Here is a 26,028-nt window from a genome sequence, read left to right as displayed (position 1 = left end):
CAGACAAGTCAGAGATAAGAGTGTCCTGAGAAGAGAGATTCATTGTGAAAGCTCAGGGACGGTTGATAAGATGTAGGAATTCTATGATTCTCATGAACATTTTTTCCCCTCTCATTCCCAAAAGCTGTAAATCTCCATCCCACACACTCTCCCTCCATTCTCACTCTGCTGTATCTAATATTCACCCTCCCAATTCTCCTGAAGGTGCTGATTGAGGCTGATTGACAGATCCACGCTCACTGCTTCATGTCCACGACTCAGAAATCATAACAGGAGCTGCAGTTGGCCATTCAGCCCATCGAACTGCCTCAACCATTCATTGAGAATTGGCTGATCTACCACAGCATCATTTCCCACGCTTATCCCCCAGATAGAGAGAGAATAGACCCAATGTTTCGAGTCTGGAGAGAGGAAAGAATGTTCCGTAGAAACTAGAATTGTCTGTTCTGAATTTCTATCCTGCACTGACACTGATGACCTCTGTAAACTTGTTTTACAGGATACTGAAAGAGGAATCACAGGCCGAAATCTCAAACGTCACATCTAGATCTGACAGAGTCATGTTCCTTGGGACATGAATATCATCGGCCTTTGTATCTTGAAGGAGAAATTGTTGTCTGGTCTGTCAGTTTGAAAAGATTTCAAACATCAGTGTGACTGGAAAAGCACCAACACACTGCCACACTCGAGTGAGAGTGTTCCAGTTCACAGACTCAAGAGCTTTAACCAGTTACACAGACTGAATAAATATCACACCATTCACAGCAGGGAGAGACTGGACACGTGTTCTGTGTGTGGACGAGGCTTCAGCTGATTGTCCACCCAAGAGAGAGGCAAGGACACCTGCACCATGGAGAAACCATGGAAATGTGCGGACTGTGGGAAGGGACACGGAGCCCCTTCAGAGCTGGAAGTTCATCAGCGCAGCCACACTGGGGAGAAGCCATTCACCTGCTCTCAGTGTGAGAAGGGATTCAGTCAGTTATCCAACCTGCAGAGACACCAGCGAGTTCACACTGGGGAGAGACTGTTCACCTGCTCTCAGTGTGAGAAGGGATTCAGTCAGTTATCTGGCCTGCAGGCACACCAGCGAGTTCACACTGGGGAGAGGCCTTTCACCTGCTCTCAGTGTGGGAAGGGATTCACTCATTTATCCACCCTGCGTAGACACCAGTGAGTTCACACTGGGGAGAGGCCGTTCACCTGCTCTCAGTGTGGGAAGGGGTTCAGTCAATTATCTGACCTGCAGATACACCAGCGAGTTCACACTGGGGAGAGGCCGTTCACCTGCTCTCAGTGTGGGAAGGGATTCAAAGTTTCATCCCGGCTGCTGAGACACCAGCGAGTTCACACTGGGGAGAGACCGTTCTCCTGCTCTGCGTGTGAGAAGATATTCAGTCTTTCATCCCATCTGTTGAGACACCAAAAAGTTCACGAGTGATTCCAGGGGTTGGATTCTGCTGTTATTGTTTCTGCTCTCAATTACATCCAGGACTGCATTTTGTTCATTCTCACAGTTGGTCAATGGGGAGGGTCAGAGGGTTTCTTTCTGCTGGACTGGCCGGTCTCACGACTTTGTCTCCAGTGGCTGATGCTCTTTGAGTCTTGTTGCGAATACCTGGTTTCAGATTTCACACGGATCACAGAGTGACAGGGTGTGAGGAAGTTCAGAGTCACTATTTCTGTTTGAAACCTCCCAATGCCCATCCAATTTCCTTTGTAATTGTTTATTGTCTCCACTTCCTCCACCCTCGTAGGCAGCGAGTTCCAGGTCATTACCATTCGCTGCATCAAAATATTCTTCCTCACATCCCTCCTGCATCTCTGACCCAAAACCATAAATCTGTGTCCCCCTCGTCCTTGTCCCATCAGCTAATGGGAACAGCTTTTCTTTGTCCACCTTATCTAAACCTGTCAGAATCTTGTCCACCTCTATCAAATCTCCCCTTAACCTCCGTTGCTCCAAGGGGAACAACCCCAGCCTGACATTGACAATAAAGAACAAACCAGCAGAATATGTTAATACCTGAAATCAAATGGGAATGTTTAATTTCTGTTTTAAAGAAATCATGAATATATTGTCACGTAGAATAAAGGGATTTGAATAACTCAGCTTGAGTGCAGTTGAATGAAATGTACCAATCTCGTATCCACCCACAGTCGAGAGGAAGTGTGGAATGTGTCGCTGGAAATCCCTCCCTAACAGCACTGTGGGTGTACCTGAGGCATGATAGCAGTTCAGGAAGGCAGTGTTGGGGTTGACCATGTCCGAGGCAGCTACATACAGCCACATATTCTGTTAGAATTGACGGACTGCAGATTGAATGTGAGGCATTGTGGGACATGACTATCTTGACCACATTCCTGTGACTGCTCAGTTTCTGCAATCATGAACCATTAAAGCTGCTTAGCAGGGCCCCAACAGAGGACCTGGTGAGAATATTTACTCAGAATGAGTTAGAATTAAACTTATTCCAGGACCGGCTGGTGTTCAGTGGCTGAGATTCCTGAATCTGTAAAAAGGGGGTCTGACCAGTGGTAGGTAGTCCGGTAAGAAGCGTTCTCATCCATTGTTTAAATTATTTTATCATAAATTTGTGATCAGAACTGTGAGGGACTTGTAACCCAATAGTTGTTGAATTGACGGTAAACTCCAAGTAGCACTGGACTGAAAAGGGGGTCTGACCAAGAAGTGAAGTGATCTCAGGCATTGTTTAAATTACATCATCATTGGCCAACTTCCCCTTTGTGATGTCACAATGGAGTCCTGCCTGAATCAGCCAATAGGAATCACTGTGCTCCGCAGTGCGCAGGCCCGGGCGCGCGGACCCGGGAGCCCCGCCCCCACCCATTGTTCCCCTCCCCCTGCACCACATCGAGCCAAGGTTTCCAGGCAACCGGCTGGCGGCTCCGGACAGAGCGAGAAGCTGCTCGGTGATCTCCCCCTCCCCCCGGCCCGGGACTGCGCATGTCCAAGGGAGGGGGAAGCTGCGCATTGCAGGGCAGATCCTGCCCCCTGACCTTCTGAGGTGTTGATTAATAGGAAGAGTTGGAGGACCGGAAGGACTCTGGTCCTCCAGCCAATCAGAGCGCGGGCTTTGCGTGAATGAAGATTGAGCTTCAGACAGACTGAAACTTCCTCCTGTCTCCAACATCTGAGAGGTTGTTTCTGTAGTGAAGTGGTTGTCACGTTTGCCTGACACGCGAAAGGTCCCCGGGTCAGAACCGGGCAGAAATGTTAATTTGGTCATTCCAGCATCTGAAAGTGGGAAGGGGGAGGAAGGTGAGCTGTTGCCTGCCTGCCTGCTGTCGTCTGGCCTGCCTACCTGTCGTCTGGCCTGCCTGTCGTCTGGCCTGCCTGCCTGTTGTCTGGCCTGCCTGCCTGTTTTCTGGCCGGCCTGCCTGCCGTCTGGCCTGCCTGCCTGCCTGTTGTCTGGCCTACCTGCCTGCCGTCCGTCCGCCCACTGGAGGGTGCTCTCTCCCTGGAAGGAGAGAGGGAGAGAGGACATGGAGTGACTTTCTTTTTTCTTTCCATCTATGGGAGGGAGGACTACACGTTTCAACATCTAGGGACTGAGTGGTTGGGCTGGTGCCCTCATCATCAGAAGGTCGGTGCCTGAAAGGGAGGGGGGGGGTGAAGTAAATTCAGACTGTTTTTTCCATCTGCAGTGGGGGGAGGGGGGGGGAGGGGGGTGGGGCGGTGAAGACACCCCGGACTTGAACTGTTTGCGCCCGAAAGGGCTGGAGGAGTAAAGTCCCCCACCCACTGCTGCTGCCCCCAACACTGACACCCCCTCCCCTCTTTCCCCCTGACTGGGGCACCGGCCCCCCTCCGTGCCTCGTCCCTCGTCCTCCCTCCTGCTCCTCCGACCTCCTCTCTCCTCTCTCGCTCCGGGGAGAGAGCACCTAGACCCCCATCCACCTACCCTACCCTCCCTTATTTTTCCCTCCCCTTATACACCCTGCCGTACATCTGGGCAGTCTCGGGGTGGGCGTAGCACTCCCTTGATTACTATGGAGGCATCGCCAGCGTCGCCGGTGGCAGAGCCTTCTCTGGCGGCTACCAGAGCCCCCGCCGCTCCCAAGGCCCTGCCACCTTTTTCGTTGCTCACGCGGCAGCTCGGGGTTAAGTGCTACGCCCACCCCAACATGTCCATCGAGGCCTGTGTCAAGGCAATGGCTGGGGTTGTCAGCCCCTGAGCCATTGTCGCGGCCTCAAAGATGTACGGCCGGGCCGTATTCTTTTTGAAGGCCGAGCGGACGGTCCACCTCGCCCTGGAGAGGGGGCTCACGGTGGGCGGGACGTTCCTGGCGGTGGACCCATTGGAGGCCACCGCCCATAAGATCATCATCTCGAACGTACCGCCCTTTCTACCCGGTGAGCTCCTCCTCCCCCACCTCCATCCACTGGGGGAGGTCAGGTCCGGGGTGGTACCGATCCCGCTTGACCTTTGGGACCCCTCCCCCCACCATGTCTACTCCTTTTTGATTTCCCCATTTGTCTGCCTGACCCGGGAGGAGGTCCTGGAGGGAGGGTTTAGTATCCGTTCCACCCAGCCGATTACAACCCGGAGTTCTTTTTCAGTATGCCGGGGGACTGGGGCAACACCCCAATGTTCGTGTCCCCGTGTGGCGGTGGCGAGGAAATGGTCCACTCGTCCTCTCCGTCCCAGCCTTGGACGCTGGACATCCCCGACCTTAATCCGGAGGTTGTACCGGTGGGTGTCCAAGCGTCTGGGGCGGAGGGGGCGACTGAGTCGGCGCTGCACGCGGGCCTGCAAACCGGGGAAGGTGAGCCCGGGGGGAACCCCTCCTCCGCCGATCCTGGGGGTGGGATCGGGGAGGGGTTGGGGCGAGTTGGCGGCTCCGTGCCGCCCGCCGTACGTCATGCGGCGGGGGACTCAGAGTCGAGGGGTGACTGCCCTGAGGAGGTCAGCGGCTCGGTGGTGGGCACGAGGGCACTTTTGGAGTCTGCCCAGAGCGAGGCGGGGTCTCCCTCGTGCCTCCCACCGAGTCGTCCCTCGTGCGGATTCACTGTCTGGAACACGGTCGCCTTGTGACGCTGCTCCCCAACAGGAGCTTGCAGGCTGATGAGGCTCTTCTCCGGTCAGTGTGCTCCTGTACTGTGGAGCCTTTGCTGTTATGAAATGTGGATGAAGAGTAATGAGCCTCACATCCTTGCTCATGTTGCTGTGGTTGTGTAGAAAAGGAGTGTGTAAAGGGCTGGTATTTGTGTGGAGATGTGAACGAAGGAAATGGTATCTGTTTGTGACAGTGACACGTTCTTGTGCTCACACTCAGAACAATGCACAGATATCATTCTGGTTACAGTTTGAACAGGGTCAGATCACAACTGTAGTGAACAATTTAAACATAAATATCTCCAGTATAGCTGCAGCTTGTTAGATCAGAGCTGGGGAGGAGAGAGTTCTGAATCCACTGTATTATCTCTGTTCTCCAGACTGGGTAAATTTTAAGTCAAATGATATTTCATTCAAGGAACAGGCTCACAGCCAATAGGCTGAATTGCTGTGTAACTTGCATTAAAAAATCATAAAATTCAGGTACAGACTAACTAATCATGTTAAACACATGGAAACCGTGACAATCCAGTGATAATAACAATTAACAAATTCATCAGGTAACAGGAAAGTGGTAGACAGAATATTACAGAAGGAATACTGAATTAGATTATGTTAAAATTACAGACCAATACACCATTACAGGCTCGGAGATGCATATAAATTTCATATAAAAGGCAGGCAGTGGCGTAGTGATATTGTCGCTGGACTAGTAATCAAGAGTCCCAGGTAATACTTCAGGGACCAGGGTTCGAATCCCACCACGGCAGGTGGTGAAATCTGAATTCAATAAAAATCTGGAGTTAAAAGTCTAATGACCATGAAACTGTTGTCGATTGTTGTAAAAGAAAAACATCTGGTTCACGAATGTGTTTAGGGAAGGAAATCTGCCGTCCTTACCTGGTCTGGCACATCTTTGACTCCAGATCCCAGCAATGTGGTTGACTCTTAAATGCCCTCTGCAATGGCCTAGCAAACTCCTCAGTTCAAGGGTAATTAGGGTGGGTACTAAATGCTGGCCAAGCCAGTGACATCCACATCCCATGAATGAATTTAAAAAAAGTACTTCACTGAGTACTGGAACCATGTGAGGAATTACTCTGTCTGTATTATTGCAGTGCTTTTAATAAAGTCAGTAAAAGACAATCTGTTGTTGGGAATTTGATTATCAGCGGCTGAAACCACAAGGTTCAATATTTAGAGTCAATAAGATGAACAAAGAAACACATCAGGGCCCAATACTCCAGCTGGATATTCACAGGAGAAAGTCTGTCATCTAATACCTTGAGTGGAGCAAACAGAGAAAGATCCCAACTGTAAAAAACCCTCAAATTATTTGTCAATATGTTCTAATGTTGACATTTCAACAGTCAGTTTCCATTATAGTGAAGTCAATGGAAGGTGAGAGACGGTTAAAGGTTCCAGATAGAAATGTAACTTGATGTTATCATGACCTTACATTGGTAGATTCAGGAATGTCACACAAACATTTTCAATCTTCGTACTATTTTCAGACTGTAAAGTTAAACCTGCTGTTTTCCTTTCAGTCGGGAACAGATCCCAGTTTTACACCAATCTCTGATTTGACATCATGTTTCCAGCATTCTTCCTGACTCTAAACATAGTTGTAAAGGAGCTTCTGTTCCATATCTAGGAGCTCTAAAACATGGAAGAGAGTGGCTCCCTTACACACATCAGGATTAACCCACACATTCAGTCTTCAATATGATTAACAGCAGCAATAAAAGCAGAATCTAATTCTTGCAGTCATTTGTGAACTCGCTGGTGTGTCACAAGGTGTGATGACTGAGTGAATCCCTTCCCACACATTGAGCAGGTGAACGGCCTCTCCCCAGTGTGAACTTGCTGGTGCACCAGTAGGTCTGATGACTGAATGAATCCCTTAGCGCACACGGAGCAGGTGAATGGTCTCTCCCCATTGTGAACTCGCTGGTGCAACAAAAGCTGATATGACTGAGTGAATCCCTTCCCACACTCAAAGCAGATGAATGGCCTCTCCCCAGTGTGAACTTGCTGGTGTGTCACAAGGTGGGATGACTGAGTGAATCCCTTTCCACACTCAGAGCAAATGAATGGCCTCTCCCCAGTGTGAACTCGCTGGTGTGTCTGAAGGTTGTGTGGTTGAGTGAATCCCTTTCCACCCACAGAGCAGGTGAATGGCCTCACCCCAGTGTGACTTCGCTGGTGTGTGAGCAAGTCAGATGACTGAACAAATCTCTTCCCACACTCAGAGCAGATGAACAGTCTCTCCCCAGTGTGAAGTCGTTGGTGTATTTGCAGATACTTTTTGCTCTTAAAGCTCTTCTCGCAGTCAGAACATTTAAAAAGTCTCTGATCACTGTGTACATGTTGATGTTCAGTGAGCTGGCATGACTGAGTGAATCCGTTGCCACACACAAGCCTGGTGAATGCGCTCTCCTCAGTGTGAACTTGCTCATGCGCCAGCAGGTCACCTGAGTCAGCAAATTCCTTCCCACACATGGAGCATCTGAACGGCCTCTCCCCGGAACGAACTGGCTGGTGTGTTGACAGACTGGATAACTGAGTAAATCCATCTCCACACATGGAGAAGGTGAACGGTCCCTCCACAGTGTGACTGCATTGACCATTTCCCAGTTCAAATGGGAATATTAATCCCATCCCACAATCAGCATATGTCCATGCTTTCTCCATAATTCAGTTATTCATTTGTCTCTCCAGGTTGGATGTTCAGTTGGAGCCTCACACAGAACACCTGTACATTTCTCCGCATTGTGAAAGGTATGATTTTTTTTCAGGCTGTGTAACTGGTCTTCCCACAGTCTGGTCACTGGAACACTCACTCAGGTGAGTGTGTGTGTCTTGATGCTTTTCCAGTCACACTGATGTTTGAAATCTTTTCCCGCAGACAGAACAAACATTTCTCCTTCCACATTCAAAGACCGATAATATTCAGTCCCTGATGAATCGAGTGATTCTGTCAGATTTTGACATGATGTTTGTTCTGATTTTCCCATCTGGAACTCCTCTCCCTCTAACGGCATGGTAGCACAGTGGTTAGCACTGCTGCTTCACAGCTCCAGGGATCTGGGTTCGATTCCCAGCTCGGGTCACTGTCTGTGTGGAGTTTGCACATTCTCCTCGTGTCTACGTGGGTTTCCTCCGGGTGCTCCGGTTTCCTCCCACAGTTGAAAGATGTGCGGGTTAGGTTGATTGGCCATGCTAAAATTGCCCCTTAGTGTCCTGGGATGCGTGGATTAGAGGGATTAGCGGGTAAAATATGTAGGGATATGGGGGTAGGGCCTGGGTGGGATTGTGGTCGGTGCAGACTCGATGGGCTGAATGGCCTCTTTCTGTACTGTAGGGTTTCTATGTTTCTAACTCCCTGTAAAAAGAGTTTTACAGAACTTAGTGTAAACACAGGACAGAAATTCAGAACAGACCATTCTAGTTTCTGTGGGACATTTCCCCCAGATCTATAACTCTGTGTCCCACACTCTCCTCTCCCTCTCTGCTCATTGCTCCAGATTCAGTCTCCAGTCTCCTCCTGATTCTTTTCTCTTCTCCAGATTCTCTCTCCCCCTGTCCTTAATCTGGTGACTCAGGCTGTGGATCAATCCCACTCCGTCACTCTCATTCTCACAAATAATGCAGCTCACAACAACAAATCATATTTAATGATTTTATGACTGATTTTAAACATGCGGAAATATTCACCTTTTCCCAGTTGGGTCTTTGGTTGAAGTTGCTGCTGGGGTGAAGGCGGAAGCGGCAGAGTGAGATTCCGGAACAATGTGAGGGGGCGGGGCTGGAGGACCGAGCGGGAGCAGCTGGTCCTCCAACCAATAGGAGTGAATGAGGGGCGGAGCTGGAGGACCGAGCGGGAGCGGCTGGTCCTCCAACCAATCGGAGTGAACGAGGGGCGGGGCCCTAACCTCTGCTGGAGGCCCGCTGCGCAGGCTCAGTGCGGGGGCTGTGACTGGAGCATGCGCAGTGCGGATGGAGACAGTGTTTCGGAATCCGGGGGGAGACATGATCCCCGGACAGGAGAGGAACAGAGCCGGTGAGTGGACTGGGAGGTTCCACAAACACATTCTGGAGGATTCACGATCCGAATAAGAAGCTATCGGTTCCGTGTTTTCAGGAAGAGAAGCTGCGAGTTTTTTGATGACAGACCTGGGGTCAAGGCTCCCTCTTGATCGCATGAGGTTGCAACAGTGCGCGTGCGCAGTGCTCCCTGCCAGCAGAGGAAAGTAATGAATTTCTATCGACAAAACTCAAACCAAGAGAAATGTCTCTCATCTGAATTCTATCCTGAACAGATCGTGATGATTTTTCATATTGAGTCTCTGTCTGCTCTCTTCCTGATCTCAATTAGAATGCTAAAACATTAATGATCTGTCTGAAATTCACTCTGTCAATGCTGCATTAGTTACCCAGAGCACCCCATAAAGTCCCTATGCATGATTCTAGGTACCCAGTGCACAGGTATGGAATCGGCCTGTGCTCTGAGCATGCATAGTCTGGTGCTGTTGCTGACAAATTGAGCATTGTGTGGGGCCTGCTAACTGTGGGTAAGCCGGCGTGGGGAGCTGGAAACTGTGGGTGAACACAGGTTCAGAAGGGGGTCTAAACACTGGGTGAATGTGGGTGGGGTGGGGTGGCAGGAAACTGTAAGTGAGCACATGCCTGGGGAGCCTGGAAACTGCAGGTGAACAATCTGGGGTGGGGGAGATATCTGGAAAACATGATGAAACGCAGAGTCTGGAAAAATGCAGGTCAACACAAAGGGAGAGTGGCTGAAACTGTGGATGAAGAGTGGAGAGTCTGGAGGCTGTTGATTATTTATTTATTTATTCTTGTCACGTGTGTTACTATAAAGTGAAAAGTATTGTTTCTTGCGCACTATACAGGCAAAGCATACCATACATAGGAAAGGAGTGCAGAATGTAATGTTACAGTCATAGCTAGGGTGCGGAGAATGACCTTAATGCAAGGTAAGTCCATTCAAGAGTCAGATGGCAGTAGGGAAGAAGCTGTTTTTGAGTCAGTTGGTGCATGACCTTAGGTCCAGGGTGTGTGGGGTCCTTGATTATGCTGGCTGCTTTGCATTTAAACAACCTGCGGATGCACCAGCGAGTTCACAGTGGAGAAAAGCTGTTCACCTGCTTTGTGTGTGGGAAGGGATTCACTCACTCATGGAATCTGTTGACACACCAGCGACTTCACACTGGAGAGAGGCCATTCACCTGTTCTGAGTGTGGGAAGGGATTCAGTTGCTTATGCAGCCTGCAGACACATCAGCGTGTTAACGCTGGGGAGAGACCATTCAACTGCTCTGAGTGTGGCAGGAGATTCATTCCGTTGTCCCATCTGCTGGCAGACCAGCGAGTTCACAGTGGAGAGAGGCCATTCACCTGCTCTGAATGTGGGAAGGGATTCATTGAATCGTTCACCCTGCGGACACACCAGCGAGTTCACACTGGGGAGAGGCCGTTCACCTGCACTGAGTGTGGGAAGGGATTCACTCAATCATCTAACTTGCTGACACATCAACGGGTTCACACTGGGGAGAGGCCATTCATCTGCTCCTTGTGTGGAAAGGGATTCATTCAGTTATCCCATCTGCAGACACACCAGCGAGTTCACAAGTGATTACAGAGAATGGATTCTGCCATTGTTCCTGCTATTAATCACTTCTGGGACTCAGCCATGTTCATTCTGACAGGTGGCAAAGTGGGAGTGTCAGAATGTTTCTTTCTGGTGGACTGGCTGGTCTCGGAACTTTGCTTCCAATGGTTTGATACTCTTAGAGCCTTGTTGCAAAATTCTAGTTTGATATTTCATCTGAATCATAGAATGAAAGGATGTTTGGGAGGTCAAAGATATTTACTTTGCATTTCTATTTGGAACACCCCAAAGCATGCCATGTTGCCATGGAGATGGGCTGTGGTGTTTAATAGGTTCTTTTGTTTAATTCAGCTGAGTGTTCCTCATAGAAGGAAAGTTCAAAGATTTGAGGGGAAAGTTAGCTTAGGTAGATGGGAAGCTACATTAAAAGATATGATAGAAGATAGGCAATACCTAACATTTCAGGAATTAATACATGATTTATAACAAGTGTGCATTCCTTTAAAGACAAAAGTCCTGCAGGAATAGTGATTGCAACTGTGGTTATCGAGAGAAGTAAATATTTGCATTAATCAAAGGAAGAGGCTCACAAAGTGATCAGAAAAGTATTAAGCCAGAGGATTTGGATCTTTTTAGAATTTGGCACAAAGGAACTGATAAAGAAAAAGAAAACAATGAGAAAGAACTGGTAAAAAGCATAAAAACTGACTGTAAAAACATGATGCATGAAAAAGAAAGAAAAAATGTGTGTTTGTTACCACAGAATTGATAATGGCGAATGAGGAAATGGCTGAGAAAAGAAACAGTTCTGTAGAAGTTCGTATGGCCTCAAAATATTAACCGTACTCCTCTCTCCACACATGCTGCCAGACCTGCTGAATTTCTCCAGCATTTCCTGTTCTTATTTATTATTAAACAAATGTGTGTCGGTCTTCATCAAGGATGACATAGAAAGTGTGTGTGCGTGCACGCATGTGTTCTCTCCAGTCACACTGATGTTTAAACTATTTGAAGAAGTTTCAGATGCAGACGAAATTGAGGCACCAATAATTGAGTGACTATCAGATCTTGGATGTGATGTTTGTTGGGATTTCACTCTGTAAATCCTCCCTTTTCTGATATACTTTAAAAGGCTTGACAAAAAGCATCACTATCAGTGCAGGATAGAAGTTCAAAACAGACAGTTCTAGTTTCTATGGAATATTCTTTCCTCGCTCCTTCTCCCAAAGTTGTAAATCTCCATCCCACACACTCTCTCCTTTCTCATTCTGCTATTTCTAATATATATCCTCCCAATTCTCCTGAAGGTGCTAATTCATGTTGATCAACAGATCCCTGCTCACTGCTTCCTGTCCAGGACACACACACCGTCTTCATGCCAGCTGCTCACATGTATATATATTTATTGGACTAAATGTCAGTGTAATTTCCAGATACAGGGTTATGAGGAAGACCACTCCTCAGGCAGTGAGCGATCTCGACCTGGCACTGGCTGCCAATGAGGGTGGTGGAAGCAGAGATAATTAATTATTTCAAAACAAGATTGGATGGAACTTGAAGGAAATAAATTTGCAGGGCTACGGAGATACATAGTGGGAATGGGATTAACTGGATTGTCCTATAATGAGTTAGCATGGATTCCAGTTGACTAATTGACTCATCTGCCATCATGGATCTAATGCTGGAAATATAGAATATAGCTATAGTTCCAAAGTACCAGACCAGAAATAAGAACAAATGACAGAAATATTATACTAATGTACCAAAGGATAACACTAGATGTATCCCTGTTGGTATGATCTTTGTGGAGACCAATTACCTTAAAGCAAATAAATTCCCAGAGAAACTCAATGGAATAAACCGAAGGACAACATTTCACATTTTAAAAACTTTTTCTGTAACAATCTAATTAAAATTATCAAACGGGCAACATAGTGGCACAGTGTTTAGCACTGCTGCCTCACAGCACCAGGGACCCGGGTACAAATTTGGCCTTGTGTAGAGTTTGCACATTCTCCCTGTGTCTGTGTGGGTTTCCTCAGGGTGTTCTGGTTTCCTCCCACACTCCAAAGATCTGAGGGTTAGGTGGATTGGCCATGCTAAATTGCCCTTAGTATCAGGAGGATTAGCAGGGTAGTACGTGGAGTTGAAGGATTAGGGCCTGGGTGGGATTGATGTCAGTGCAGGCTCGATGGGCCAAATGACCTCCTGTACTTTAGGGATTCTTTGAACATTGCTGAATCATGCAATGACATTCAAATTGTATTTGAATGCGCATGATAACTTTGTCATTAAATAGCTCAAACAATAAAAACAGATTCCACAAAATCACAAACATTTCCCCCTCAGTATATTTGGCTCTAATTCCAGTTACAGAGTCCCACAACTCTCTGTATTTCCCAGGGGGAGAAAGAAAGTGTTTTACTCACAGATGTTGGCCAGAGGGGGAAGTTTTCCTTTTTCTCTCAAAGACATCCTTTAGCTCTCAGTTTGACACATTTATTTGTCTGGTTAATAGGATGGCCTCCTATCTAATGTTCACAATTATAACGTTTTCCCAAGAGATGGATGACGTTTAAAGGAATAGTAAATCAACTGAGGACAGAGATAGTGTGGTCATATGGCACACACAAAATCATTTATGATTCTCTGAAGTTCATTATAATTATTTCTTGTCTTGAAATATATAGCAGCGTTGCTGTTTTATATTTCCAGCCACAGAGTCATTGTGGCACAAAATGAATCTATTTGGCAACTCAAGTCAATACCAACCCTCTGTACAGAAAGTCAGTCAATTCCATACCCCCTCGATATCCCCATTTCCCTGAAAGTTTATTTCCTTCAAGTGTTCATCAAATTTCATTTTGAAATCACTGATCATCTCTTGTTGCACCACTCTCATCAGCAGCAAGTTCCAGGGCCTAAACAAAGTTCTTCCTCACTGATCCCTATCTCGCCAATCACATAACAGAGAGCTGTATATTACACACATTTATTATCCATTAAATATGCAAATGTATAAATATATACGGGCCATTTAGAACATTATATCTGTACCCGACTCTTCAAATGAGCATTTTGACTGAGTGCCATTCTCCTGTGTTTTTTCTCTCTGGGAAATACAGAGAGTTGTGGTAAATTAAATTAGTGCCATGAATTCTAAGGGAGGAATTGCTGGTGATTTTGTGGAGACTGGTTTTATTGAAGTAAAAAGTATCCCATCTATTCAAATGCTATTTGTCTGTCAATGCCTGATTCATTTATGTTGCTTTTATTTTGACTTTTACAATGAAACATTTTAAAAAGTGAAACCTCACTCATTTTATCCTTGGAATTGTCTGGAAATGTGTTTATTTTAGAGTTATCAGTTGGCTTGGGACGCCACAAGAAGAGATATATCCAGTGTTGTTTTATAGTACGTATTAGGTCTAATATTTATATTTCAGTAAAATAATGTATTTATTATTTCCATTCTTGTAATCTGGTACTGCAGCGATGTTATACATTTCCAGTCATAGACTCCACACTTCAGAAGGAACTTGAGTCCATGTCAACTTTCTGCAGAGTGATCCACTCAGTCCCATTCCCCTCTATATCTCCATTAGTGCAGCATGTTCATTTCCTTTGTGTGCCGATCCAATCTCATTTTGAAACCATTTGTCTCCTGTTCCACCATCCTCATAGACATTGAGTTCCATCGAAACATAGAAAATAGGATCAGGAGTAGGCCATTTGGCCCTTCAAGCCTGCTCTTCTATTCATTATGATAATAGCCCAAACCCCCATATCCTTCGATCGCTTTTGCCTTTTAACTTTATGTCTCTTTCCATAGATAAAATAATGTTTGCCAGTTGCATGAGAAGAAAATGAGTTTTTTTCTGTTCTAAATCAATTTCACAGCATTTTAGGAGAGGGGGATTTGCAGTTGGTAAACAGAAATCAAATGTGATCTCAGACCTGATTGAGTCGACCAATTTATTGTAACCTGAATATCATTGTATTTTGAATATAGAAGGAAAAAGCACCATTCACAGTGGAGAGAAACTGTACACGTGTTCTGTGTGTGTGGACAAGACTTCACCCAATCATCTGGCCTTTCGGAACATAATTGCAATCGCAACAGGGAGATGGCTTGGAAATGTGAGGATTGTGGGAAGGGATTTGATTACCCATCCCACCTGGAAACTCATCGACGCATTCACACAGGGGAGAGACCGTTCACCTGCTCTCAATGTGGGAAGGGATTCACTACCTCATCCCATCTGCTGAAACACCAGCGAATTCACACAGGGGAGAGACCGTTCACATGTTCTGTGTGTAGGAAGGAATTCAATCAGTCATCCAACCTAGCGATACACGAGCGAATTCATACTGAGGAAAGGCCATTCATCTGCTCTCAGTGTGGGAAGGGATTCACTCAGTCATCCACGCTGCTAAATCATCAACGAGTTCACACTGGGGAGAGGCCATTCACCTGCTCCCAGTGTGGGAAGGGATTCACTACCTCAGCCATGCTGCTGAAACACCAGCGAATTCATACTGGGGAGAGGCCATTCACCTGCTCTGTGTGTGGAAAGGGATTTATTACCTCATGCACACTGCTAAATCACCAGCGAACTCACACTGGGGAGAGGCCATTCACTTGCTCCCAGTGTGGGAAGGGATACATTACTTCATCCAGGCTGCGAAAACACCAGCAAATTCACAAGTAACTATTGTGATTGGATTTTGCAGTTAATCATATTCAGACTGAACCATGTTCATTTGGGTCCGTTTCTGCTGAATTGAAAAATAACTCCAGCTCTGTTATAGGTGTTAATATAATTGGCTTAGAAGGAGGATTTGGGGTCAGGATACTCACACAGAATATCAGATCAGGATTGGATGGAGCTGCACAATTTATCGTAACCTTAACAGCAGAGAATTTTGAACATGGAAGGAAACAGCACCATTCACATCCACAGTCACATTAGGGAGAAACCGTGTAAATGTGGAGACTGTGAGGAGAAATTCAGTTCCCCGTCAGAGGATTCTGAGTGTCCTGGTTCATGAGTCACAAAAAGCTAGTAGAAGGGTACAGCAAGTAATTGGGAAAGTTAACATAATGTTATTGTTCATTGTGAGGGGAATTGAATACAAAACAGAGCTTATGCTTCTGCTTTACAGAACACTGGCGATTTGGAATATGATTAAAGTATTTGTCTCCTTATTTAAAGAAGAATGTAAATGTGTTAGAAGCAGTTCAGAGAAGGTCTACTAGACTATACCAGAAATGGGAGATTGTCTTATGAGGAAAGACTGAGTAGCCTGAGCTTGTATCTGCTGGAGCTTAAAAGAGTAAGAGGCAATTTGATTGAAATCTTTTTCAGTTCCTGAGGTATTTTGACAGGATCGATTTAAAGAGGATGATTTCTCATGTGAGCGAATCTAATACTTATTATTGAATACATTATTGAAAAATAAAATGTTGCTCAGTTGACACAAAGATGAGAAATAAATGTTTTCTCTTAGAGGGCAGCGAGTCTCTGGGTCTTCCTCAAAAAGCATTGGAAGCAGTGTCTTTGAATATTTTGAAGGCAGAGCTGGATAGATTCTTGATTAACAGGGGGTAAAAGGAATGTGGATTTGAGGTTACAATCAGATCAACCAGGGTCTTATTGAGTGGTGGAGCAGGCTAGAGGGGCCGAGTGGCCTACTCCTGCTCCTAATTTGTATGTTCATATTTGTGTGGAAAGTTATCACAGTATTGCTGTTAATAAACAAAGCATAGTTATAAATGTTAAGTTATACATTGTTATGTAAAATAAATTCAGTTTGTGTTCGACATGAAGAGTGTTGAGCTTTTTTAATATCTCAAACACAATTTGGATCCTTTGAAGGTCTCTTTCCTCTGTCTCCTCCATCTTCACCTCCAGTGTGAGGAGCTCATGGAGCTTCTTTGTCATTAAGATTTAGACAATGTAATCAGCTGCCTCTACTGCTTCCCTCCCTTCCCCTAGCCCACCGAGCCAAACTCTTTCTAATGACCCCCCTTTGCTGTAGCCCTGAATTTGATCCTTTGTTTCAATTCTCTCCTATCTCTCCTTGTATCCTCTCAGAGTATATCTTTCCAGCAATCCCACCTCCTCCCTCGACCTTATTCCCACTAAACTGCTCCTCACCCAACTTCCCTATTTTCACTGATATCGTTCATGGTTCTCTCCCTTCAGGTATTCCTATGTCCTTCAGTTCTGCCATCATCACCAGCACCCTCCCCCAATGAAACCAACCCTTAACTCCCAATATCCTTGTAAACTCCCGCCCCAATCTCTAATCGTCTTTTCCCCTGGAACGTCCTTGTCACCTCCCAAATCCTGTAACTCCATGTTTCAACCCTCCAATCGGATTTCTGTCTCTGCGCCAGTGCAGACACAGCTCTCTCTCACTGTCCTGCTCATTCTGTCTGCAATCAGCCCAATTCACCGATGCCTGTAAACAACTCCCTCAGTTATTTTACTTTAAACAAGACTTTTAACCACTGGATAAGACGTTCTCCCCATGTCTGTGTGGGTTTCCTCCAGGTGCTCTGGTTTCCTCACACTCCAAAGATGTGTGGGTTAGGTTGATTGGCTATTCTACATTGACCTTTAGTGTCAGGGGGATTAGCAGAGTAAATGGGTTATGGGGTTAGGCCTGGGTTGGATTGTTGTTGGTGCAGGTTCCATGGGCCAAATGGCCTCCTTCAGCACTGTAGGGATTCTATCTCAGGAATCTTATATAATCAATTGAAGGAAGCTTATTTAAAAGAAAAATATTTATCAATATAGAATGGAAAAATATACTTAACAGGACAGACTTTTATAATTTATGTTGGTTGATCAGGCTGAAGATGTGTAATTCCTCGTTTCCATTTTTAACAACAGTCCTGATGAGAATCTTATTTTGTTGACTTCCAGAAACATAGAAAATAGGAGCAGGATAGGTCATTTGGCCCTTCGATCCTGTTCTGCAATTCAAGATGATCATGACTGATCCCCTATCTCAACATTATTCTCCACTGATCTCCCCAAACTCCTTGAGGCTTTTAGAGTCTGAATATATCTCAGAAGGTAAACAGATATATTTCTAATGTTTTGGCCTCCACAGCCTTCTGTGCTGGCGAATTCCACAAGTTCACCACTCTCTGCATGAAGAAATTTCTCCTCCTCTCACTCCTAAACTTCCCCATATCATATTTCATATATTATAATCATATTTGATTTCAGGCATTATCAAGATCTTTGTTTTAGATGGTCTTTTATTTCCTAAAAATAACACAAATTTTCTCTGACTTTTTTTCCGAAATTAACCCAAATTCAAGTAGAAATATTATTGTGAAAAAGAAATCGTTTTTGACACTGGGGAACCACCTGGCTGTTAGTTGTTAGTTTCTTTTTGTTCTGACAATGTGATTATTCCCTTAAACTTTCCCTTTGGATGTTCAAATCAGCCACTCATGTCAATTTATTTTGTCAATTTCAATTTGAGGAATAATCTCTTAAGATAAAAGCAAATTACTGCGGCTGCTGGAATCTGAAACAAAAACAGAAAATGCTGGGATCTCAGCAGGTCTGACAGCATCTGTGGAGAGAGAATAGAGCCAACATTTTGAGTCTAGATGACCCCCCATCAGAGCTCAATAATTACACTCAGCCTTATTGACTTTAAATGGTGATTTACATCAGAGACATAAACGTTTGCAATCAGTTTTGAGGTAACTTCCAACAGCTGAACAATGCAGTCATGTGGGATCAGGATATTGAATTCGATGATCAGCCCATTGAATTTGATGATTAGCCATGATTATAATGAATGGTGGAGCAGGTTTGAAGGGCCAAATGGCCTACTCCTGCTTCTCGTTTCTATGACAGCGCATTCCACATCCGGAATTCAGCAGCATTCTGACTTCTGTGCCGCCATCACTTCGTGCCTGATAATACATTCATTGTCACCAATTAGCAGCAAGGGCGGGTTGTAGACCTTCATTTTGCTCAATGAGTGTTGGAGAGTGGGATGTCTAGTGTTGTAGACTGCAGGCAGTGACCCAGAACAAGGTCACGGCCAGCACTTTAAAAGGCTCCCTGCATGGGACAGTGTCAGCTGACTCATCAGATGATCATTCGAGTGGATTAACTAGACAGAGAAAAGATGTGGGCATTTTCCAGTCTGTCCAGTTAAGTGCATTAAATTGTTAATCTCTGCAAACCATGCCAGTTTTCAGAGGCAGTAATTTTAAAAATCAGCAATATCTTTTGGCACTGAGGAGTTGGACATTGGTTACATATTTCCAAATGTCTGTGCCATTGGAGCAGGGGGAGAGGGGAACCAGAAGGGCCAAACCAGCCTTGAGGCTGCCCTTGGTGTCCTCCTGCATGAGGCTGCCTTGGTGTCCTCCTGCATGAGGTTCATCATTGACATGGCCAGCTCATGTCAACCGCTGGCAAGACGGGTAAGCCCAGCCACTCACACAGATACAGAGAGAATGTACAAACCCCCCACAGACAGTCACCCAAGGCCGGAATTGAACCTGGGTCCCTGGCGCTGTGAGGCAGCGGTGCTAACCACTGTGCCACTGTCCAAATCTTTACAGCTGTATTTAACAAACTCTTTTGTGAAAGGGGCGTCACAATCAAATCCAGTTATAACCCACAGGTACCAAACCCAAACCCACGAATTTTCACCCCAGTCCCAGGAGTTTGGAGACCGGCTGAATAATGGCAGCCGCATACCCACAATCCATGGCGCTGGGGAATACGCTCTATTCGCCACGCAAGCAGGCGACCTCGAATGCGCATGTCCAGGGGAGAGGGAAGGTGCGCATGGACGGAGGAGGTCTCACCCACCATTATGTCGCGTGAGACGTTCACCAATGAGAATATTTGGAGGACCGGAAGCTCTCTGGTCCTCCAGCCAATCAGAATGCTGTCTTTGTGACAATGCAGATTGAGCTTCATGCAGACAGAAACGTTCTCCTGTCTCTGACATCTGTGAGTGAAACACTTTCTTTTCAACCCCCTTTCCATTTCTTTTCTCATTCTGGGGGATTTTGGGGACTTGCAGCAACTGAAGGGAAAGGAAGTGAATCCAGGGAGGCTGCAGACTCTGGAAAGGTTGCCCCAAGTCTTTCTCTTTTAAAGACATTAACATTCTTTAGCTCCCTCAGCTTAATACATTTATTTGTCTGGCTAAAAGGATGGTCTATATTCGTAATGGTCACAATTAAAGGGGTGGATCCCCAGGAGATAGCTGATATTAAGGAGACAGTAAATTAATATAGGACAGGGATATGACTGGTGTTGTTCTATGATGTGTATTAGATGCAGGGTAAGAATGGCGGGAGAAAGTAAAGAATTTTCTATAAAAACTAGAATTGTCTTTTCTGAATTTGAGTTGCACTGACAGTGATGAATTTTGGAACTCCTTTTACAGAATATCAGAATTGGACTTCTCAAAACAAATATTCGTGGTGATCTGCCAGATTAACTTGATAAATCGGGACCTGAACAACATCAGCCTTTGGAATCTATAAAGAGAAATATTTCTCTGTTCTGTCTGCTTCAAGAGATTTCAACCATAAGTGTGATTGGAAAACGTGGAGACACAGATATGAGTGGGTGTTCCTGTGCACTGACTGTGGAATAAAGCTTCAACCAGTTACACAGCTTGAAAAGACATCACTAGTCACTATTCAGGTTTTTTATGTATGGACAAGGCTTCAACTGACTGTCGAACTGGTAGAGACACATGGACACCTACACCATGGAGAAACCATGGAAATGTGGAGACTGTGGTAAAGGATTCAATTTCCCATATCAGCTGGAAACTCATCGACGCAGTCACACTGGGGAGAGGCCGTTCACTTGCTTGGAGTGTGGGAAGGGATTCGCTCATTCATCCCACCTGCAGACACACAAGCGAGTTCACACTGGTGAGAGGCCATTCACCTGCTCCGATTGTGGAAAGGGATTCAGTGATTCATCCAACCTGTTGATGCACCAGCAAGTTCACACCAGGGAGAGGCGGTTCACCTGCTCGGAGTGCGGGAAGGAATTCACTCAGTTATCCCACCTACAGTCACACAAGCGCATTCACACCGGGGAGAGACCATTCAGCTGCTCCGAGTGTGGGAAGGCATTCAGTGATTCATCCAACCTGCTGAGGCACCAGCGAGTTCACACTGGGGAGAGGCCGTTCGCCTGCTCCGAGTGTGGGATGGGATTTACTGATTCATCCAACCTGCTGATGCACCAGAGGGTTCATACCAGAGAGAGACCATTCCCCTGCTCAATGTGTGGGATGAGATTCAGTGATTCATTCAGTCTGCTGATGCACCAACGAGTTCACACTGGAGAGAAACCATTCACCTGCTCTACCTGTGGGAAGGGATTTAGTCGCTCATCTCATCTGTTGATGCACCAGCGAATTCACACTGGGGAGAGACCATTCACCTGCTCCGAATGTGGGAGGGGATTCACTGATTCATCGCATCTGTTGATACACCAGCGAGTTCACACTGGGGAGAGACCGTTCACCTGCCCCGATTGTGGGAAGGGATTCCCAGATGCATCCAATCTGCAGAAACACCGACGAGTGCACACTGGGGAGAGACCATTCACTTGCTCTGATTGTGGGAAAGCATTTACTCAGTCATCCCACCTGCAGACACACCAGCGAGTTCACACCGGAGAGAGACCATTCACCTGCTCTCAGTGTGGGAAGGGATTCAGTAATTCATCCAACCTGTGGGCACACCAGCGTGTTCACACTGGGACGAAACAGTTTACCTGCTCTGTGTGCGGGAAGGGATTCACTCAGTCATCACAGCTGCTGAGACACCAGCAAGTTCACAAATGATTACAGGGGTTGGATTCTGCTGTTATTGCTGCTGTTCGTCATGTCCAGGACTGAACCATTTTGGTGAAGTTTCTTTCTGCTGGACTGGCTGGTCTCTCAATGTTGATTCCAGTTGATGCACTTTGAGCCTGGGAGAGCACATTTCTACTGAAATGATCCACAAAAGCTGATGAAGGACATTTATTTTATCTTGGATAGTAAATAGTGCTTTTAATAGCACTCCAGGTAGATCTAAAATACGTTTGTCTCTGTTCCATTGTGTCTGCAGCACAGGGCCAGGCCAGTCGGCCCAATCAGTCTGCGTCACTATTTATACGCAACATAAGTTTCCACCCACCCCTCTTCACCTCCCCCCATCAGCATATCCTTCTATTTCTTTCTCCCTCATGTATGTATCTAGCTTCCCCTTCAATGTATTCATCTGTTCACCTCAACCACTCGCTGTGGTAGTGAGTTCCACATTCTCACCACTCGCTGGGTAAAGAGGTTTCTCACTGAAATACCTATTGGATTATTGAACCCCTTCATAATCTTAAAGACTTCCATCAGATCACTTCTTCGTCTTCTCTTTGGAGAAAACCACCCCAGAATTAAAAATGTGTCATATTTAGACTCAACCTTTAACAATGATTTTGATGCAGGGACTGAGTGTAATTATCCAACATTGTGGGGAAAACAAAAAAAAATTGCATTTCTATCGCACCTCTCACAACCACAGGGTGTCAGATGAACATGTGAATCAGGAGCCTGTTCTGCCATTCAACACAATCATGGCTGATCTAATTGAAACCTCAACTCCACATTCCCACCTCCCCCTGATAACCTTTCACCACCTTGTTTCTCTATCGATCTTTGCCTTTGTCCTGAAACATTATACAGTGAATGAAGTTCTGTGAATTGTAGTGACTGTTGTAATGGAAGAAATTGCAGGCCTGGGTAACCAAATTTAGTTTTAAAAATCAATCGCTTTCATACCATATTCATTGCTATAAGTAACAAGGTCAAGGAAACCATTTTAAAATCGAACATGTGGCTTCTAACAGTCTATTCACCTTCTGTCACTGGCTTTATTAGCTACAAATTGATTTTATATGAAAAGCCAGTCATGTAACATATGATTATTCAGGAATGAACCTTGAATAAGCTATCGTCAGTGACTCAGTGTAATAGACAATTATATAAAGGCTAGATCTTTATTTTAAAATATTAACACTGAATAACCTGAAATGTTTCCAGAAACTGCAGAGCCAACAGAAATTGTTTAAAGAAAGAAATTATTTTATAATTTTGATAAGCTACAGGATATCATATTCTTCCAAAGTCCAGCTGAAGAATAAGGTTCACTGTTCAGTCTGGTCAGGATTAGTAAGGAAGAAAGCTGTTGACTTTCCACAAACTGTTGGTTTGCACCGGTCTATCTTGTAGTAACCAAGTTTATTAAATAAAGATTACTGTATTAATTAGCAAGCATTCAGTAACAAATAACTGGAGAAGTAGTGAGATTTAATTGAGTTACGGTTAATAAATCAATAAAGAATGTCATTTTTTTGTTTATCTATTAGTGTCACAAGTAGTCTTATAGTAAAAGGCTGAGTTTTATTTGCTGTAAAAACATATCATTTGAATTGCTGTGTAAGTAAAGAATGTGCAATGATGATAAATGTACTGGTAAGAGAGACCTTCAAGCTCTGATTTGTCTCAGAATTTGAAATTGTCTGAATACCTGATTGTATAGAATCAGATAAAGGGTTAGTATGAAACTGTGCAATTGTATTCCTGTCTAAGATAATGAGAGAAGGTGGTGTCAGTAATTGGGGATCCGGTTAAATTAATCTGGTAACCAAATTGACCAAGTGTCATGTCACAATCAGCCCAACTCTGATGTCAGGTAATGGTCACTTTGGGGATAAAAGTAGAGATTCCCAACATCTTCCCTGCCAGCCAAGTACTGAATATTCACAGGGTCGAGTTCCAGGTAAATTATTGTCAAAGAAGGAACCAGACTTCTGAGGTTGAAATCCACAAGAATTCCTGTCAAAGAAGGAGCCAGAGAGGGTTAACCTTCGACAGACTGATCACCCACATCAAGCTGTAAAAGCCAATGTTTGAAGTAAACGTTTCTTTTCAAATAAACTTATTTTAAAAATTTACTCACCGGAGATTCCTGCTGTTGCCTTAATTGGTTAAAATATTCTTTGATCCAAAGTGAATTTATTAAATGGCAAGTTGGGGGTGGTTGAAGCCAATTAAAATTCAGATATCAAGATCAGGGAACACAAATCTGAAATTTAAAAACTTGCATTTAGCATCGTTCAGGACCACAGGGTGTCCCAATGCATTTTCAAACCAATGAAGCAGTTTTGAAGTGTGGTCATTGTTGTAATGCAGGAAATGTGGCAGCTAATGTGTACACAGCAAGATCCCAAAAGCAGCAACATGATAATGAGCAGATGATCTGTTTTTAGTAACGTTGATTGATAAATATTGGTCAGGACTCCAGGGCCAGCCCCCCCTACTCTTCTTCAAAATCATATCCATGGCAATGTCTATGTCCACCTGAAGGGGCAGATGGGATGCTTGGGTTCGCATCTCATACTGAAGACAACAGCTCCAATAGTACAGCACTCCCTCAGTGCTGGCATTTTGAATATTGGCTTCAGGTAAATGGACTGGGATTGGAAAGAACAATCGTCAGATTCAGAGTGAAGATTTGATTTATTATCATCATATGTATGAGTATACAGTGAAAAATATTGTTTCTTGCACGCTATACAAAGCATACCGTACATAGGGAAGGAAAGGAGAGAGTGCAGAATGTAGTGCTACAGTCACTGGTAGGGTGCAGAGAAAGATCAACTTAGTGCGAGGTAGGTCCATTTGAAGATCTGATGGCAGCAAAGAAGAAGCTGTTCTTGAGTCAGTTGGTACGTGACCTCAGACTTTTGTATCTTTTTCCTGACGGAAGAAGGTGGAAGGGAGAATGTCTGGGCTGTGTGGGGTGCTTGATTATGCTGGCTGCTTTTCCGAGGCAATGGGAAGTGTACAGAAGCAATGGATGGGAGGCTGGTTTGCATGATGGACTGGGCTTCATTCTCGACCTTTTGTAGTTTCTTGTGGAAGAGTGTGATCCACTGCGCCATAGCTGATACAATAGACAATACAAAGTTAGAAAGGGAAAGTTATTCTTCACCTCCGGTGCCTCAATGTAAAAATAACAACCTGAAACAAAAACAAATATTGAACGCACAAACGTTGAAGAGTTTGTTTGGAGTTTTGAGTTCCCATTTGAGCCTGCGGCAGCTTTCTCTCTCTGTTGCTCATGTTAGTGACAACCAGGTGACGGAGCTGAGAGCTAAGTTTAGCTGAGAATAACAGGGCCTGAGCCCCAGTTGGGAAGCTGACCTGGGCATCGCACTGATAGAGAGACAGGAAGGTGCTGGAGGACTGACTGGGAAATGGGCCTCCAGCCAATCGGGGCAGGAGACGGGGCGATTGGGGCAGATGGTGACGGAACCCCTGGGGTTCAGTCCATGTGCCCAAAGTGTGGAGTCACAGTAACAGAGTGCAGAGGAGCTGAAGAGAAACCATTTGGGCCCAGAGCATTGTGAACATCCTTTTATTCTATAGAATTGGGATTCGGGGTGTCCATTAACCCTTTATTCTCTTTTCCCAAACTCTGAAATGATTCCCAGTGATAACCCTTATTGGTGACAGTGGTTAGATTTTATTCAGTATCAATAAGAGCTGACACAGGCTAATGTCTGAGCAGTCGTATCAAAGTGCAGCAGCATTACCATTACACTCTGGGTAGAAGCACCTTCTCCATGTTGTGGGTGACTGAGTATGACTGAGTAAATCCTCTCCCTCAGTTGTGGGTGATATTTGTCCCTATTCTCCTGGAAACTGAATGAATCTTGTTCCAAACTGGGTTCAATATCAGACATTTCAGGGAGTCAGGAATCATTCGCCCCTGAACCTACACTGGTAAAACCCCAGACAGTTCCTCAGTAAGGATTTTTCTGGTTCCTCACCATATATTAGTCAGGATACTGAAACCCAGCTTTTTTACAGTCCACTCCTGGAGGTCCCACTCCCTGAGCCGACAACATTCAGCAGTGTCAGTGCTGAAGTTTCACAGTGGGAGTGATTCCCAGAGTAACTGTCAATCATATCACCATTGATGTCCAGGTTTGTGTATTTTTAGTTATCCTGATGTCTAACACACACACATCAATAAAACAGGGAATTCCTGCAAACAAACTGCAGCTTCTTCTCTATCTGGAGATCCAATGTTTGTTGAATAATTGTCCCAGCGGTAAACAGGCTCCTGTGAACTCATCCAACTCGTATTTTAATACTGACTTTAACAAATATATTTTAAATAGGTTTATTTTAAAAGAGTTAAAACCAGCCTTAAAATGGTAGATACAGTATAATAACCATA

The 26,028-nt window shown here is 45.1% G+C and overlaps 2 protein-coding genes across 2 annotated transcripts in view; both read left to right on the top strand.

The window, feature by feature from the left end:
• Positions 1–26,028, top strand: part of LOC144482794 (uncharacterized) — a 442,920-nt gene that overhangs the window by 292,708 nt on the left and 124,184 nt on the right. The gene's annotated exons all lie outside the window — the stretch shown is intronic.
• LOC144482730 (uncharacterized) overlaps positions 851–26,028 on the top strand; it is a 68,556-nt gene continuing 43,378 nt past the window's right edge. The window contains 4 exon segments of the mRNA XM_078201569.1: positions 851–1,429; positions 10,554–10,657; positions 14,926–15,261; positions 20,750–21,456. Of these exon segments, the coding sequence (XP_078057695.1) occupies positions 851–1,429; positions 10,554–10,657; positions 14,926–15,261; positions 20,750–21,456 (1,726 nt within the window).

The sequence above is a fragment of the Mustelus asterias genome, unplaced genomic scaffold (genome assembly GCF_964213995.1).
Source record: "Mustelus asterias unplaced genomic scaffold, sMusAst1.hap1.1 HAP1_SCAFFOLD_42, whole genome shotgun sequence".
Classification (NCBI taxonomy): Eukaryota; Metazoa; Chordata; class Chondrichthyes; order Carcharhiniformes; family Triakidae; genus Mustelus; species Mustelus asterias.
This window is presented reverse-complemented; position numbering and strand designations above follow the sequence as displayed.